The following is a 15,980-nucleotide window of genomic DNA, read 5'->3' as shown; positions in this document are numbered from 1 at the left end:
CCCGCACCTCTCAGTCGCTGGGACGATGCTCAGGCCACTGAGCCACACGGCCGAGCTTGCTTCCTTGGGAAAGTGGTTCTGAGGACTGACGACGACTCCAGAAAGTCTTGGATAAGAAGAAAAACAAAAATCAATAAAAAGGGCCAAAGGTTCAGCCTCCGGGTCCCAACTTCAACACGACAAGAACATAGATCTGAGGTGGGGGAGCACACGGCAGGGACACGGGTCTGGGGGAGCTCACGGCAGGGACACGGGTCTGGGGGTGAGCACACGGCAGGACACGAGTCTGGGGGGAGCACACGGCAGGGACACGGGTCTGGGGGGAGCACACGGCAGGACACGGGTCTGGGGGGAGCACACGGCAGGGACACGGGTCAGGGGGCGAGCACACGGCAGGACACGGGTCTGGGGGGAGCACACGGCAGGGACACGGGTCCGGGGGGAGCACACGGCAGGACACGGGTCTGGGGGGAGCACACGGCAGGACACGGGTCAGGGGGGAGCACACGGCAGGACACGGGTCTGGGGGGAGCACACGGCAGGGACACGGGTCAGGGGGGAGCACACGGCAGGACACGGGTCTGGGGGGAGCACACGGCAGGACACGGGTCTGGGGAGCACACGGCAGGACACGGGTCTGGGGGGAGCACACGGCAGGGACACGGGTCTGGGGGAGCTCACGGCAGGACATGGGTCTGGGGGGAGCACACGGCAGGGACACGGGTCTTGGGGAGCTCACGGCAGGACATAGGTCTGGGGGGAGCACACGGCAGGGACACGGATCTGGGGAGCACAGGACTCTGGAAGAAGCATCGGGAGAACCGAGTTCGTTCTGGGCTGTGCCGGGGACTGTGACTCACTGAACTTCATTCTGAGACGAGCGGACGAGTCCTCCGGGTTCTGGTGCTGGTCACGTGTTTGCGTGTTTCTGCTTCTCCCCAAAAGAACTTTAAAATTTGCAACCGAAAGAGTGACTTTCCTACTTAGTAGAAGAAAAATTCACAACCGAGGAGAAATTGGGTGAATGAATTTTACCGTCTTTTTCTCTCGTCCTTTGAATGGACGTCGGAGTCCGGTGTCCGGGGAGCCTGGCTGCAGGTGAAGCCTGTGCCCCCCGACGCGACCCAAGGTCCACCACGTACCTGGAGATCAAGTACAAATAATATCAACCAAGTCCTTGCAAATTCCCCAAACAACTCAGTTCTGCAGGACCTTTGCAGTGATCGAAACCTGCGTGGAGCAGCACAGGGAGAGTCTCAGGCAGCACGGACGAGTGACTAAACCTCCGCAATTTCTCAGTGGCTTCCGCAGCGAATGCTTATTTCTTGACCTTGTCATGGTCCCACGTGGATTAAAGAGAGACCTTTCTTCAAGCGTCCATCCTGGGACCCCCGCCCCTCGGAGGGGTGGCCCCCCGTCCCTGGGGACGTGAACCCCTCATGTTCCTGCTCCGTATTTGGGGAAGGGAGGTGGAGGGCCAGGTGGAAAGGACTGTGAGCCGGGACTGGGCATCATCACCCGTCACTTTAGCCCCCAGTGTCTAGAAGTGGGTCCCCGAGCACCTGGCTGAGACGGGCTGGGGAGCGTCCGGCCCGGGAGGAACAGGAGGGGCCGGGGGTGACCTGGCCAGGCCGGCACAGGGCTCGCCAACCGAGTGGAGGGGCAGAGTCTAACGATGGATTCTCCTCAGGAGCAGAGCTTGTCCCCGGTCCCCGCGCAGCTGCTCCTGGTTTAAAGGGAGCAGGTCAGCCTCCCGTCACTTAGACCCTTCAAAGGGCTACGGGCTTGAGCTTCCTGCCCTGGGCCGGTCGGGAGTGGGTGGGGTCCCCGCACCATGGAGCTGGTGCCTCTGAGCCCGTCCCCCTGGCTCCCCCCTCCCCCCGCAGGTCCCCACCCCTCCCCCTCCCCCCTGCAGGCTCCCCACCCCTCACGCCCTCCCCCCCGCAGGTCCCCACCCCTCACGCCCTCCCCCCTGCAGGCTCCCCACCCCTCACGCCCTCCCCCCCGCAGGTCCCCACCCCTCCCCCTCCCCCCTGCAGGCTCCCCACCCCTCACGCCCTCCCCCCCGCAGGTCCCCACCCCTCACGCCCTCCCCCCTGCAGGCTCCCCACCCCTCACGCCCTCCCCCCCGCAGGTCCCCACCCCTCCCCCTCCCCCCCGCAGGTCCCCACCCCTCACGCCCTCCCCCCTGCAGGCTCCCCACCCCTCCCCCCTCCCCCCTGCAGGCTCCCCACCCCTCCCCTCCCCCCTGCAGGCTCCCCACCCCTCCCCCTCCCCCCTGCAGGTCCCCCACCCCTCCCCTCCCCCTGCAGGTCCCACCCCTCACGCCCTCCCCCCCAGCTCCCCACCCCTCCCCCCTCCCCCTGCAGGTCCCCACCCCTCACGCCCTCCCCCTGCAGGCTCCCCGTACCGGGACAAGGTCACCATCGCCATCCTGCAGCTGCAGGAGGAGGGGAAGCTGCACCTGCTGAAGGAGAAGTGGTGGCGGGGCAGCGGGTGCCCCGAGGACGAGGGCAGGGAGGCCAGCGCCCTGGGCGTGGAGAACATCGGCGGCATCTTCATCGTCCTGGCCGCCGGCCTGGTGCTGTCGGTGTTTGTGGCCATCGGGGAATTTATGTACAAGTCCCGGAGGAGCAGCGACATGGAGCAGGTGAGTCCCTCGAGGGCGGGCGGTTTTCGGCCCCTGCGATCTGTCTCGGGTTTGGGGCTGTGCAAGGTGCCGCCCCTGTCGTACCGTCTGTTGAGTTAGATGCTCAGAAAAGCCATCGCTGAGTTAGAGCGAAGGCTCCGGGATGCTGTGTGGGTGCTGCTCACTCAGCCCCGCGAGTCATTCCTGAGGGGACAGAGCCGCCCCTCGGGCGGGTCCAGCTGGGCCACTCGGACCACAGGGCGGACGCGGCTCATCCGCTGCACAGGCGTCTGCCCCTCAGGTGGGAGCCCCACACGGCGCGGAGGTGCTCACTCCAGCGTCGGAGAAGCGACAGAAAGGTCTCGGGGGGCGGGGGGGACAGAGCCGTCCCTGAAGCATAGATAGATTTGTGCACTGAAGCAAAATGCACACAGACGTCAATAGAGCATTTCAAACTGCGCTTGGATCTCGATCGAGCTGTGATTGTGAGAGATGATTCACTTTCTTTTTTTCTTTTGGCGAGGAAATACAATAAACAGCCCAAAACGACGATAAAATACATTAGAAACCATTTTTCCAAATTGCGTTTAGGGTTACGGGTGATTGTGACCGTTGACCACCTTGTCATGATCGTCATTGTCGACGGAGCTCACCCTGGGAGCTCACCCCTCCGAGTAGGGGATCGTGATCACACAAAATTCCTTCATAAATTTACTGGAATAAACAGACCGGCCGCGGCAGCCGATCAGGCCACCCACCGAGTGGAAGGATCTCGTCAGAATCTGAGATACGAGCTGTTAATTTCAGGGCTCGTTAAAGGCTTGGGGTCACTGGGCTCTGGGAACGAGGTGGCCAGTCCGGGTCCCTGAACTCACTTCCTTTCCGGGGAGGCCCCCCTAAGCCCCCAAAGCCGGGATGATTGAGGGTGACCTGGCGTCTTCATGAAAACGTCCCCCAAATCCCGAGGCGGTCATGAGACTGTGAAGCACCCCGTGCTAGGCCTCGGGGAGAAGCTCTAACTGAAGGGGGAAGGGACGGACGGGCTGTGTCCGAACGCTCGTCTCGTCTTGTGTGTTTGTGCTTTGCTGGGCTTCCCGCGTCGCCTGCTTGGTTTGACGTGAACTTTCATTGGGGCGCTCGCTGTTGCTCCTGGTTGACTCACTGTTCTGTCTTTTCTCTCATTTCTTTTGCATGCAAGACTTTCTGTCTGTCTTACGGACTGCAGTGTAAGCAGACCCCTCCGACCAAGTCCACCTCGGGGACCACTTTATCCACGGATGTAGAGTGTGGCAAATTAACCCGCGAGGAGAGAGGGATGCGCACACAGTCCTCGGTCCACACTGTGTGATCGGTTTTTCAGAAGGTGTCCCCCTAGACAGGGTCTGTCCTAGCTGGCGTGGCCCCTGCGCTCGGTACCCTCAGCCTGAATCACCGCGACTCCCCTCCCTTTGAGACGGCAGCACCCGGTCCTCGGGGCGTCCGCGGGAAACAGAGGGGTGCGCGAGCTGAAGCAGGGGTGCGGGGGGGGCGCCGGACCCCAGATCTGTGTGTCCGTAGGAATGTGCGGCACCCTGCACATCAGCTCTGTCTTCATGCACTAAAAATAAGCAGCTGTTTCCCTGGGAAAACGTAGACTCAGACTTTCAACGGTGCAAAAAACTGAAAACAAAATGCTGTTTCCGTGGACTGTTTTTCATCTTGGTGAAACTTTCTTGTCTCGTTTCCTCTTCCTGTCCCACCTGCTGGTTCCCACACGCTCAAACCTCCTGACGCCCCCTCTTTTCATTCTGACTCCCTAACAACGCTCATTTCTCGTTCAAATCCACGTCACTGGGTCGCGTGTTCTTGAGACACAGACTCACAGATGCTGTAGGTTCAAAAGATTCAAAACAGTGACCCCGAGGACGGACGGGAAACGCTGTGTTTCGGCCGAGCCGGAGCGGAGCCGACGCTCACACCGGGCTCTCTGGGCAGAAACCCATGAGCATCAGCCTTCCCGGCGCCACCGGCTTGCGGGGCGGAGCGATGGTGCCAGGCTCTGCGGGGAGCTGTGGTTCCGTCAGGCTCTGTACTGTTTCTCGCTCTCAGCACCGGGCGAGGTGGGGAGGAGCACAGAGCCTCCCGGACCCCCACGCGCCTTGTGCACTGACGAGCGTCTTCTGGGAGACGGTACCGTGCTCACTCCCGCTCTCCGGGGATGAGACGCGAGCTTATCTGAGCTGGGCCGAGTTCACACTCATGTCCCGGGCGCTGGGCCGTGGTCCAGGTGTTCGCCCGGGGACAGGGAGAAGCAGGAGGGGATCCCGCCACAGCAGGGCAGGGCTCGGAGGGCTGACTCCCACCTGCGCTCAGTGTGCTCGGCTCCCACTCGGACCAGCCCGGTGCCCAGCAGGCCGGCTGCGTATTTAATCCAAGGGACTGAGGACACTGCCCTCCCTCTGGGCTGGCTTCCTCTTCTCAGCGAGCGGGGGGTGGAAGATGCCTGTCCTTCCCCCAAACTGGGGTCGTCGTTCTCCTGGTGGGATTACTTTTCCACACAGGCAGCGTCCGCGGAAACACACTTCCCAGAAGTGCAGACACACCTCCTGCAGGGCCACCCCGCCTCCGCCCGCTCTGCTGGGCTGGGCCCCGTTTCTGACCCACGGGTCTCGCCCGTCCCCCCGCTGACCTCGGGGAGGCATGTTCGGTGCAGCAGGCTGGTTGTTTCTGCCTCGCTTTCTTCTTTAAATAAGTGACTATTGAGAAAGTACCTTGAACTTACACTCGCCTGTATTTCCTGTCACTGGGGTGAGAGCGTGTCCGTTGCCGGGGTCAGCGCCCGCCGGGTCACGTCGGCAGGACCGGGTGCGAAGCCAGACCACGGGTGGTTTTGTGACGTGCGGGTTCTGCGTGTAGACACTGCGAGGCACAGAAGTGTGCCGTCCGAGGCTGAGTCAACAAACCAGAAATGCTGCCAGCAAAGGTCAAGGGACACACTGCGCTGCAGAGACGTTTCCTTCCGTGTCGTCCAGGGCGGGACGAATGGTCCCGTCCAAAATCGACGTTTGTGCCGCTTCAGACTACCTGGTTCCGAGGCACATGTTAGCTTACGGTTTTCGAGTGCGCCCCGCACGGGGCCCCGCCGACAGTCTCATCCCGTCCTCACTGACGGGAGCAGACACGCGCTGAACTTCCCACGTGCGCGTCGGGCGGGCTTGGTGACTCGGCCAGACGTAGGGTCACGTTCTCGCGCAGCCGCAGGCTGGGTGTCTGCCGCCCAGGGCCCTGGCTGTCTAATGTCGGTGCCGACATGCAGTTTCCAGACCGTCAGGGTGAAGCGTATTTTTCAACAACAGGTTCCGCTGACAAGCGTTACTCAAATACGACGTTCACAGTCGAGCGACCCACAGAGCAGCCTGGTCGCCGGTCCTCCGGCACCACGGAAGCGTCAGCATCTCCCAAACGTGTTACAGCTCAGAGTACTTTCCCCCAAAGCACCTCCCCAGACCAGCGCTCGGCAGCGCGCACTCAGGGGCTCCCCGTGACGACCTCCGGACCCCACGCCCAGCACCCCGTCACGCTCAGTGACAAAGGTGCTGCTGGTGGGGTAACTGCAGCTTCTCGGAGCTCGACTCCCTCATTGGTGACAAGATCACACACTGACTTGTTTGCCCCGGGAGTTAGGGTGGTGGCACAGCGATGAGCTGTTGACACGCGTCCTGTCAACAAACACTGGTCGCGGAGTCAGGCCTTGGAGCCAAGCACCGCTCGGGGCGCCCGCAGGGAAAACAGCCGTCCCCACGTAGAGGTGCAAACGGTCTCCGGGACCCTCTTCCTCACAGGAGCTTAGAAAGCAAGGCGAGCTCACTGCCCCCGAGGGAGGGGCCCGGGGAGGGGCCCTGGGGCCCGGTGGGGGCCATGGTGGGGGCCGCGGGCCGTCTCTGGACCTTCTCCTGCCGTCAGTGGCAAGCGCCCTGGCGCAGACTAACCGAAGCGGCAGCCGGGCTCGGGTCAGGCGCCGGCGCCCACGCTGGGACCACCGGTCTCTGCGCCTCCTCCGGAGCTTCGAGGAGCAGAACCGGGAGGTAAGAACAGACTGAACACGCGAACCAGCAGCCGTGTAGCAGCTGATGCTCCTGTTCTCCTTCCTGAGCCGCCGTCTACGGCCGATACACGGGGCGGGGGGGGGGGGGCTTACTTTGTTTTAAAACTACATCATAAATGGATTGTTTGAGAGTTCTCCCAGCAACACTGGACCTACCTGGGGGAGAGGTCGTGGCCTGCGGGGAATCAGCTGAATTACCTGATTATGAAGCTATTGAAGGAAAATTATTTCCAAATTCCACGCTGCGTCGGGCCAGCGTTGTATCGCGTCACCTGAGCCCTTGCGGCCAAACAGTGACTCTCACGAGTCTCCAAGCCCGTGACCCTCCCACAACGAGGTGACGTCCCCGTAAGCACCTGAAGACGCCCCAAAAAGCCAAAGGGAAGCAAAGTCGGTTCCTCCTGTGACATCTCTGCACGGCTAACTGGGCCAAATGGCCCGATAATTAGCTCTCCGGGTAACGAGCAGTTTGTGCTGGGAGCTGCCGTCCTTCCTCCCCGGTAGGAACTGTCCCCTTGGGCCCTTCACAGGCGGGAAGCTTTCGGCTCAGACGCCTGTGAAAACCACTTTGGTCCACAGTCCTCTGCCCAAAGGCTGCTGTCACGAGAGTGGGACCCCCCTTTGCATGTTCAGAGAAGTTCTGTCCACAGAGGTCAGGGCCTCCCTGCGACAGGAAACCCCCTGCGCACAGCTCGGTGGTCACCCGAGCCCAGGCCGCTGTCCAGGTGTCTGCCGGCCTGGGCGCTGGGGCCGCGGGGCGGTGGCCGGGGGACCACCAGCCGAGACCCCGCCCTGTGCCGCGGCCGAAGGCCTGGGGACACCGCGGCGCGGCCTCGGCTCATCTGCCGCCGCCTCTGCGCAGTGAGAGGTGCGTCTAAAAGCCTCCCACAACCGAGGCGTTTCTAAGTCTAGCGGAAAATGGAAAGAAAATAAAAACTGCACAGTATCAAAACAGAGGTGGGGAATGTTGTTTGGAGAAATAGAGACAGAGATGACATCATACACATATAAGATACACTTCGTGAGCACCTTATAGACGTGTTTATTAGACGGTGACGCCATCCCTACTGCGACATCAACGCCGCCGTGACCGGCAGTGGGTGGGGAGCCCCCCCCCCAGACGGGCCCGTCCTGTGACTCCTGAGACATCGTTGCTACACAGGGCAGGTCCGAGTGCTCACCCTTGACTTTGATGAGCCTACAGACTCAATAAATAATTTGTTTAATCCTCGCCCGAGGATATTTTTACATTGATTTTCAGACAGAGTAGGAGGGAGGGAGAGAGACATCGATCGGTCGCCCCCCCCAGGACCCCAATCAGGGCTGAGGACAAACCACAACCGAGGTTCATGCCCTTGACCTGAATCGAACCGCAACTCATTGGTCCGCCGGCCAGAGCTCCAACCATGGAGCCACACCGACCAGGGCTGGTAAATAAAACTTAAAATAAATAAAAACCGAGGCGGAACCCAGGAGGCTGTCGGAGCTCTGGCTGGAGGTCTCAGAGCCGGCAGCGGGCGGGGCCCAGGGAAGACTTCCGCCAAAGCAGGCGAGGGGACCCAGGAGGACACCGCCCTTGTTCCCGCCCCGCCGCCGCCACGCGAGAGCGCGGCTTCCGGGCCACAGAGGACACAGGCCCTCGCCTCTGGGCTCACGCGGACCTGGTGCTTTGCTGAGTAAGTCAGTTGCTTCGACCCAGAAAGTGGACCTAATTAGCCAGAGCCGAGCGCAGGGGACCGGACGGGGACCTGCTGTGATGTGTCCCCACCGCAATTTCCTGCCCGGACCGGACTCGACCACTAGGAACAGGAGAGGGAGGACGTCAGACCCTGAGCAGGGGCCTCCTGAGCTGCGTCCCAGCCGGAGAAACGGCCTCGGGACACGGCGGGGGTCCGAGCGGAAGCCGCTGTCGTCAGGGTTACGAGGTGCAGCCCAGGACGTGGCCGGTGGAGAAACCCTAGTTCCCCTCTAGAGCAGCGGTTCTCAACCTGGGGGTCTGACCCTGTCACAGGGGTCGCCTAAGACCATCGGAAACAGGTCGTAGGAGCCGAGACACCGCTGTCTGTCCTCTCCTGGCGGGTCCCCCACGTGCAGACGCGCCCACAGACAGCGTGAGGACCTGCATTACAGGGCCGCGGCACCAGGAAGGTCGAGAACCCCTGACCTAGAGTAGCCCTGTCGAGGCAGGGGGCTGTGAGCCAGCCACCCCGGCCGCTCGGGGACAGCACCCCAACCCTGGCCCACCCCGTCCAGCAGCCGTGAGGGGCTGAGACCCAGGGGGCCTGAGGCCGGAGCGCAGAGGACACACAGACACGGGGGGACCCTGGTCCCGGTGGCAGGTCACCCCCCTGTGGAAGCCGGAGGACAGAGGGGGCCGAGGAGCAGCTGCCCCACCGCCATCCACGCCCAGGCACCCCGGAGCCTCCCCCAGCCCGGTGCCCAGGAAGGAGGACGGGGGAGGGAGGGGCGGAGGGGAGGGACCTGTGGACAGAGCCGGAACCCAGACTGGAATCTAGGTTTGAACGAGAGTGAGCCACCTTCTCAGACAAGACCTACTAGGGGGCCTGCTGTGAGCTGTTTGCACACGTCACCGAGGCACGTTCAGCCTGAGAGAGGTGTGGCCCCCACGCGGGCGCCCGGGCACTGTGCACGGCATCCCCCAGCCGCCCAGGATCTCACCGGGAAGTGGGGTCGGTGCCCCTGAGGCCGGGGGAGCCGGGGGAGGGGCAGAGACACTCGGCAAAGGCAGGGGGACAGAGGGACAGACGGTGAGGTCACACTGGCCTCTGACAGTGTCCAGAGCGGAGAAGGGACGGTGGGGACGCCGGATCGGCCGCGGGCACTCATTCCGGCCACGTTGAAGCAGGGCCAGTGTCCCTCGGGCGGGGAGGCCCCCCGCCAACCCTCACGCACCCCCGGCTCTGCCCCGGGTCCAGGCCTGGGGCCTTCCCAGCCCCCCTCCTTACCCCTCAGCTGACGGGCCCTTTCTTGGGGAGGGACCGTTTTTCCGCTGCTTCCCAGCAGGCTGAGGGCCGGGAGTGCAGCCAGAGGCAGCAGGTGGGGCCCCTCCAGGTGTGCTCAGCACCCAGGCTCCCCTTGCGAGGAGCGACGTCCCCCAGAGAGCAGCCGGCCTCACACCGTCCCCGAAGCAAATGTCTTCAGTCCAGAGGACCCGCTGCCGTCCTCCCAGACCCCGGCCGCCATCGGGACGGCAGAGGCCCTGCAGGTCCGACCGTCTGAGCCCAAAGCTGCCAGTTCGACTCCCCCCCTCCCTCTTCCTTCCTGCCAGCTCCCCACCCCCGGGCCCACAAAGCTCCTTTGCAGCTTCAACTGGGAAAGAGGGTTCAGTTTCAGAAGATGGGGAACCACTTGGTTGACACCAAATGCTACACTGTCTCCTTGTTCACCCCACTTTTCAAAGTTCTCCATGACGCTGTCCCTAACCTTAGAAGAGAATGAACTTTATACACCGCTGCACCCCAAGAGTTCGGGGTATAACCATGGGTCACCCCAGGTTAAAAAAAATTCTTTAACAATTTTTAGAAATAAGTAAGCTCTCTCGCACACACAGTGCCATTCTGCGGGACAGCTACGCTTATCTAGAGAGGAAACGTGTTGAAGGTTCCTTCAAACATGGACCCAGGAAAGGGGCCCCCGTGTCCAGTGCCGTCGGGTGACCGTGTGTCCCCAGAGGGACGAGTTTGTGGGCGGAAGGAGCTCGGGCAGGAAGACGGCAGTGCCCAGGCTCCCACTCATGCAGGGGTCAGAGGCGCAAATCTGGGGTCTGAGCAGGCAAAGCTGTTGGGGCCGGGTCCCCGGGTGGGAGCAGAGATGACGGGGGGGGGGCAGGAGGACATGGAAATGGGGGGAGAAGGGGGTTCCAGAGTCTACCTGAGCATCCAAGGTGCACGGTGCCAGGTGGGGTCAGGGTGGTGACCACACCCCGAGGTCTTGGTTCAGTGTCTGGTTTCCTGCACCCCGAGATTCTGGGCGCAGACTCGGGAGACGGGGATCAGCCTCTTCACTAGCCTTCGGACACGGTGCATCCTGACCACTCTCCTGGGAGCTGATGTGGTCTGACTCTCCACCCCTCAGATCCATTTTTTTAAAATATATTTTTGTTGATTTTTTTAGAGAGAGAAAGGGGGAGAGAGAGCAACATCTATGGGCCGCCTCCTGCACACCCCCTACTGGGGATCGAGCCCACAACCCGGCCTGCGCCCTGACCAGGAACCGAACGGGGGCCTCCCAGTCCCTGGGACGATGCTCCGTCCACTGAGCACACCGGCCGGGCTCCACTTTTTATTTTTAATTCTAAGAACAGCTGAAAGATGGTCCAGGAATTCTGATCGACTCAGAAAACCAGGCTTAACGTACCCAGATGCTGAGGTCTGGGACCCAAGACTTCAGACAGAGACGGTGTCCACACAGCTGCCCTGAGACCCCTCCCTTCCCGCGGATCGTGGGGACCACCTGACCTCTGCGCGCAGCCCATCGGCTGTCCGACAGGCTTCCGGACTCCAGCCCCGAAGTGACCGGCCGTTCTAGGTGTGTCCGGCCTCAGAGTGTGAGGATGGTAGAAGGGGGCGCTTAGACCTTCCTGTCAACAGGGGTCTGACCTCCCCAGGAAAACAGTAACGAAATAATCATGCCATCATTTCTCAGTAACCCACTCCTCGGTATCCTGTATTTGACTGGAATTGGGCTTTACAGGAAGACTTCGAATCGGCTTGTCCTCAGGGGTTAGCGGCGTCTACGTAAAAGGAGAACTTTCCGTCTGTAAAACGGCGACGAGTCTGACGTCTTCCTCGGTGACCTGACAGTGTCTCGGTCTCAGAACACTTCACACACGACATGCAGGACTGTACAGTGTCCTAGATGCTCTCGGCCGGCTGCAGCTTCTGAGAGCCGCTTGTCGGAAGAGCCCGTGCAGGTGCACGGGGAGCAGCTCCCTGACGCGCAGACGCCGTGTCCACGCGCAGCCGGACGGCCCTGCATCCGCGCAGCAGTGCGAGGGCCCCGGCGCCTGGCCGGGCAGTCACCTCCGAGGCCGAGGCCGGTCCCAGCACCGACCTTGCCCCACGACTGAAAACCGCTCCCCACCCTCAGACGTGTTGTCTGAGGCGGTGGTTTCAGGCTCAAACAAGAGCTTGTCTGCCCCCTTCCCCGGGGACATCTGCACCACCCGGAGGTGTGGGGCAGGTCACACCAGTCCCGGGAAATTAAATCCGTCGGGGACAGATCCCAGGACGGGCCGCTCTGCAGCGGTGATGAAGATGAGCCCGTGGAGGGGGAGGGTGGTGGTGAGCCAGGCAGGAGAGGGGCTGGGACGTGGCACAGGAGGGAGCCTGTGGGGAGGAGTGGACAGGACGTCCGACCTGGGAGCCAGTGCCCGTCCGGTCTCAGCTGCAGTCTGCAACGGGCTGACGTGTTCCTGTCTCCTTCCTTCTGCACCAGAACTCTCTCACACATGCACACAGACTCACAAACACACGTGCACACTCACACACACAGGCTCACAAACACGCATGTACACACACAAATTCACACACTCATGTACACTCACACATGCACACAGACTCACAAACACACATGAACACTCACACACACAGGCTCACAAACACGCATGTACACTCACACGCACAGACTCACAAACACACATGCACACACACTCACACACAAGCTCACAAACATGCATGCACACACACAAATTCACACACTCATGTACACTCACACATGCACACAGACACACACATACACACATGCACACTCATACACACATTTGCTCATACTAACACTCATGCACACATACACACATACATGTACACACGCATGTACACACAGACACAACACACCCACTTACACTCTCATACACACAGATTTACACACTCATGCACACATACAATCATGTACACACACACTCACACTCTCACATGCGTGCACACACACATATTCCACATTACATTTGGGTAATTTCAGAAACAGTATAAACAACAGTGACTTAAAACATGAGTGCACACTTGTTTATTGACTTTTCTGTCTGCCAATCACAGCGGGACTCACTGTGACCGATGCGTCAGCACGAAGAGGGGCCCCTTTCAGACGGAGGGGGACAGTGACTCGCTGTCATTCCCCGGCCGCTGGGCGCCCGTCCCGCTGTGTGTGTGCATGTGCGTGTGTGCATGTGAGTGTGTGCATCTGCTGTGCGTGTGTGCATGTGCGTGTGTGCATGTGCGTGTGTGCATGTGCGTGTGTGCATGTGAGCATCTGCTGTGCGTGTGTGCATGTGAGTGAGTGCATGTGCGTGTGTGCGTGTGTGCATGTGAGTGTGTGCATGTGAGTGTGTGCATGTGAGTGTGTGCATGTGAGTGTGTGCATGTGAGTGTGCGCATCTGCTGGGTACGACGTGTGTCCTGATTCAGAAGCTCCGACACTGTGCAGACTCGAGACCGTGTCGTGCTGAGTGCAGGTCACCACGGCACAGAAGCTCTGTTCCAACACGTCCGGAGCTACTGGGACTAAAACGCTCTTCCTTCCATTAAAAATTAAGTCAGCAAGTGCTATCGACAGGCTATTTTCAGTGACAGACAAAATTGTATTTTAAGGGAAGAGGGTGCTTCAAGTGCAGGCGTCGTCCTAGGCGCGCGACGCCCCTCAGCTCCGTGGTTCTCGTGGTAGCTCTGTGGAGTGTGCCCGTTTTACAGGTGAGAAAACGGAGCAAACAAGCACCTCGCTAAGCAGCACGTGCTCACGCCAGCGCTCTGACGCCAGGGGCCAGCTCGGCTGTGATTTAAAAGTGGGCGCTCCAGCCGCCCGAGGACCTCAGCTACCTGGGAACTTCTCCGTCTGCGCAGCGGGGAGGTACCTCTGGGGTCTCCCACCCCGTTTCCCTTCCTCGAGAGCAGGCCAGCGAGGGCCCTGGTGCGGCCCCTCCTGCAAGCGAGTTCAGTGTAACCTCCGTGCTCGAACGTGGCTTCTCTGTGACTTAGCAGGAAGGTCGTGGGAGCCGAGTCCAGAGGAGAAGCTTTGGGAGGTAGGACTTGTGCCCGACTCAAGCTCCACCCACCGACGTTGCCGCGTCTTTAATTCCGAGATCACGACGGGCAAACGGATGGACGAGCACAAGCCTCCCAACGCCGCTCTGGACGGAGAGACCTTCCCAGGCCCCTCCTCGTGCGCACGGGCGTGTGGTGGGGGAGCCCGAGGCTGGCAGGCCCGTCCTGCACCGTGGACACCGGGGAACCTGGGAGCAGAAGGGTCAGGCCCGATCTCCGCGTTTTCTTGGTCAGAGACAGAATCCAAGAGAAATCCTGGTCTGAGACCGACGACAGAGAAATCAGAGCAGAGAAGACCACCTGCCCATCCGCGCTCGGCAGCGACAGGACCGGGGTCCAGGGGGGCGATCGGATGAACAGAGACGCTCGCTGTGTTTTGAGTTTGTGTAAAACTGGGCCCACAACTTCGTTTTTAAAGCAAACTTCATGGACACACTGTCAAGGTCACAGCCGTGACCCCGGCACAGGAAGGGCGTCCGTGGAGCCCCCGCCCGGCGGCATCGCCTGTGCGAGCCTGACACACACGTGGCTATTTCAACGCGAAATGTCTAGAACGAAATGTCTGAGAGTTCACGTAGAACAGAAAGACGGGAATGTCTTATCTATTTTATGGAAAAAGAATCCACAAAAAAAGCTTTCCATAGTGATTTAATAAAAATGAAAAAATAAAATAAAAAGAAGCAAGTCCTGGCTGGGTTGCTCAGTGGTTGGAGCATCAGCCCTGGGACCTCAGGTCACGGGTTCGAGTCCCACCCGGTCAGGGCGCGTGCGGGAGGCAGCCAGTCAGTGTGTCTCTCATGTCGATGTTTCTCCACTTCCTGCTTTTTTTGGAGAAAAGATTCGACTTGAAGTTGTGGGGTTTTTTCTTTGTCAGAAAGGAAAGTCATCGGGAATTAGATTTTACTTTAGGGACAAGGTGAGGGTTCGTGGGGGAAGCAGCAAAGCCTGGTGCAGAGGTGCGTCCACTCCGCAGCGTCGCGGGGTGTCCATTTGCCTTGCGATCCCCCGGGTGTGGGCCATCGGGGGGGACCCCAATTTAACTGTTTGGTGTCGCACGAAGGTAAGTCGTCGACGGGAGGGCCTACCTGGTGGCTTCAGGGCTGCGTTTGTGGATGAGGCCGAGGTCGGCCCAAGTGGAAGGCGGTGGCCGCGGGCGGAGGGGGGCTGGCTGGACGCCCCTCAGGGCGGAGCTGACTCAGGCCGGCGTCTCGCCGTCGCGAACCCGGGCTCTGTTCTCTGTCCCCAGTGTCTGCCCGTGAACACCCTCATGGAGGAGCTGGGCCTCTCCCTCCAGACTCAGAGGAGGCTGAAGAGACACTGGAGGACGGAGGGGGGACCCTCCTTCACGAGTGTCCTGACCTGTCACCAGAGACGGACTCAGAGGAAGGAGACCGTGGCGTGAGCCCCGCCACCTCGGGCGCTTCGGAAACAAAGGCTTTTCCCACGTGTTCCGGAGAAAGGATTCCGGCGCGTGTGGCGTGTTCCCTGTCTACGCACACGTGAGATCACGTATGTGGATGGAAGGACCACCCCGTCTGGAGCCCACACGCTGTCACCTGGCCTCACGTCCCCGGAGACGGTCTGTAAGCCCGGCAGTCGGCCCCTCTCCTCTGCCCAAGCAGCGCTGTGTGCTCCCCAAATGTCAATAAAGCACAGGGTGTTTTTCTAGAAGAGTCTGCGTGTGGCCCTGACGCTCCCGGCCCGAGGCTGCGCTGTGAGGGTCCCCACCTGTCCAGACAGACAGACTCGCTTCTGGCCGAGTTTGGAAACAACAACCCACTGTCCGTCTATTCCGAACACCTAGTTACTCCAGTGACGTGACACGTTGGCCTGTGTCTTAAGTTTAACTTCATGCCCGTTTCGGGGCCTCCCCGAACGTCGGTGCAGATCGGATAGACGGGCGCTAACGGGAAAGTCCATTCAAACAGGCAGGTGTCCACCTCCGCCAGCGCCCTTCTCGGTTCCGGGGACGCAGGTCGTAGCACAAGGACAGACACGTTCTGGGACACGGGCGGGAAGGCCGAGCGGAAGGTGGAGACGGAGAAACGTCTCACTGGGAGCCAGGCAGGGAGGACTTCCTGGAGGAGGCGGCGTCGGAGCAGGGAGGGTGATGGGCGGGAAGGCAGGCCCTCCAGGCTGAGGGGCAGCACATTCAAAGCACCGAGTGGAGAAAAGGGGCCACAATGAGAGTGACCCGGGGGCGTGGGGTGGT

General features: G+C 60.9%; 1 protein-coding gene across 7 annotated transcripts in view; it reads left to right on the top strand.

Moving 5' to 3' along the window:
• GRIK1 (glutamate ionotropic receptor kainate type subunit 1) overlaps positions 1-15,170 on the top strand; it is a 178,784-nt gene extending 163,614 nt beyond the window's left edge. For 4 of the 7 annotated variants that reach the window (XM_036242975.1, XM_036242974.1, XM_036242973.1 and 1 more), the window contains 2 exons: positions 2,400-2,650; positions 15,015-15,170. In XM_036242975.1, coding sequence (XP_036098868.1) covers positions 2,400-2,650; positions 15,015-15,170 — 407 coding nt within the window. Of the gene's footprint in view, positions 1-2,399; positions 2,651-3,827; positions 3,978-14,642; positions 14,712-15,014 lie in introns of those variants that run through there. The other 3 variants (XM_036242972.1, XM_036242969.1, XM_036242971.1) reach the window with 2 other exon arrangements.
• The last annotated feature ends 810 nt before the right edge of the window (positions 15,171-15,980 follow it).

The sequence above is a fragment of the Molossus molossus genome, unplaced genomic scaffold, assembly GCF_014108415.1.
Source record: "Molossus molossus isolate mMolMol1 unplaced genomic scaffold, mMolMol1.p scaffold_m16_p_5, whole genome shotgun sequence".
In the NCBI taxonomy this organism is placed as follows: Eukaryota; Metazoa; Chordata; class Mammalia; order Chiroptera; family Molossidae; genus Molossus; species Molossus molossus.
The sequence above is the reverse complement of the archived record's forward strand: the minus strand, read 5'-3'. Positions and strand labels throughout refer to the sequence as shown.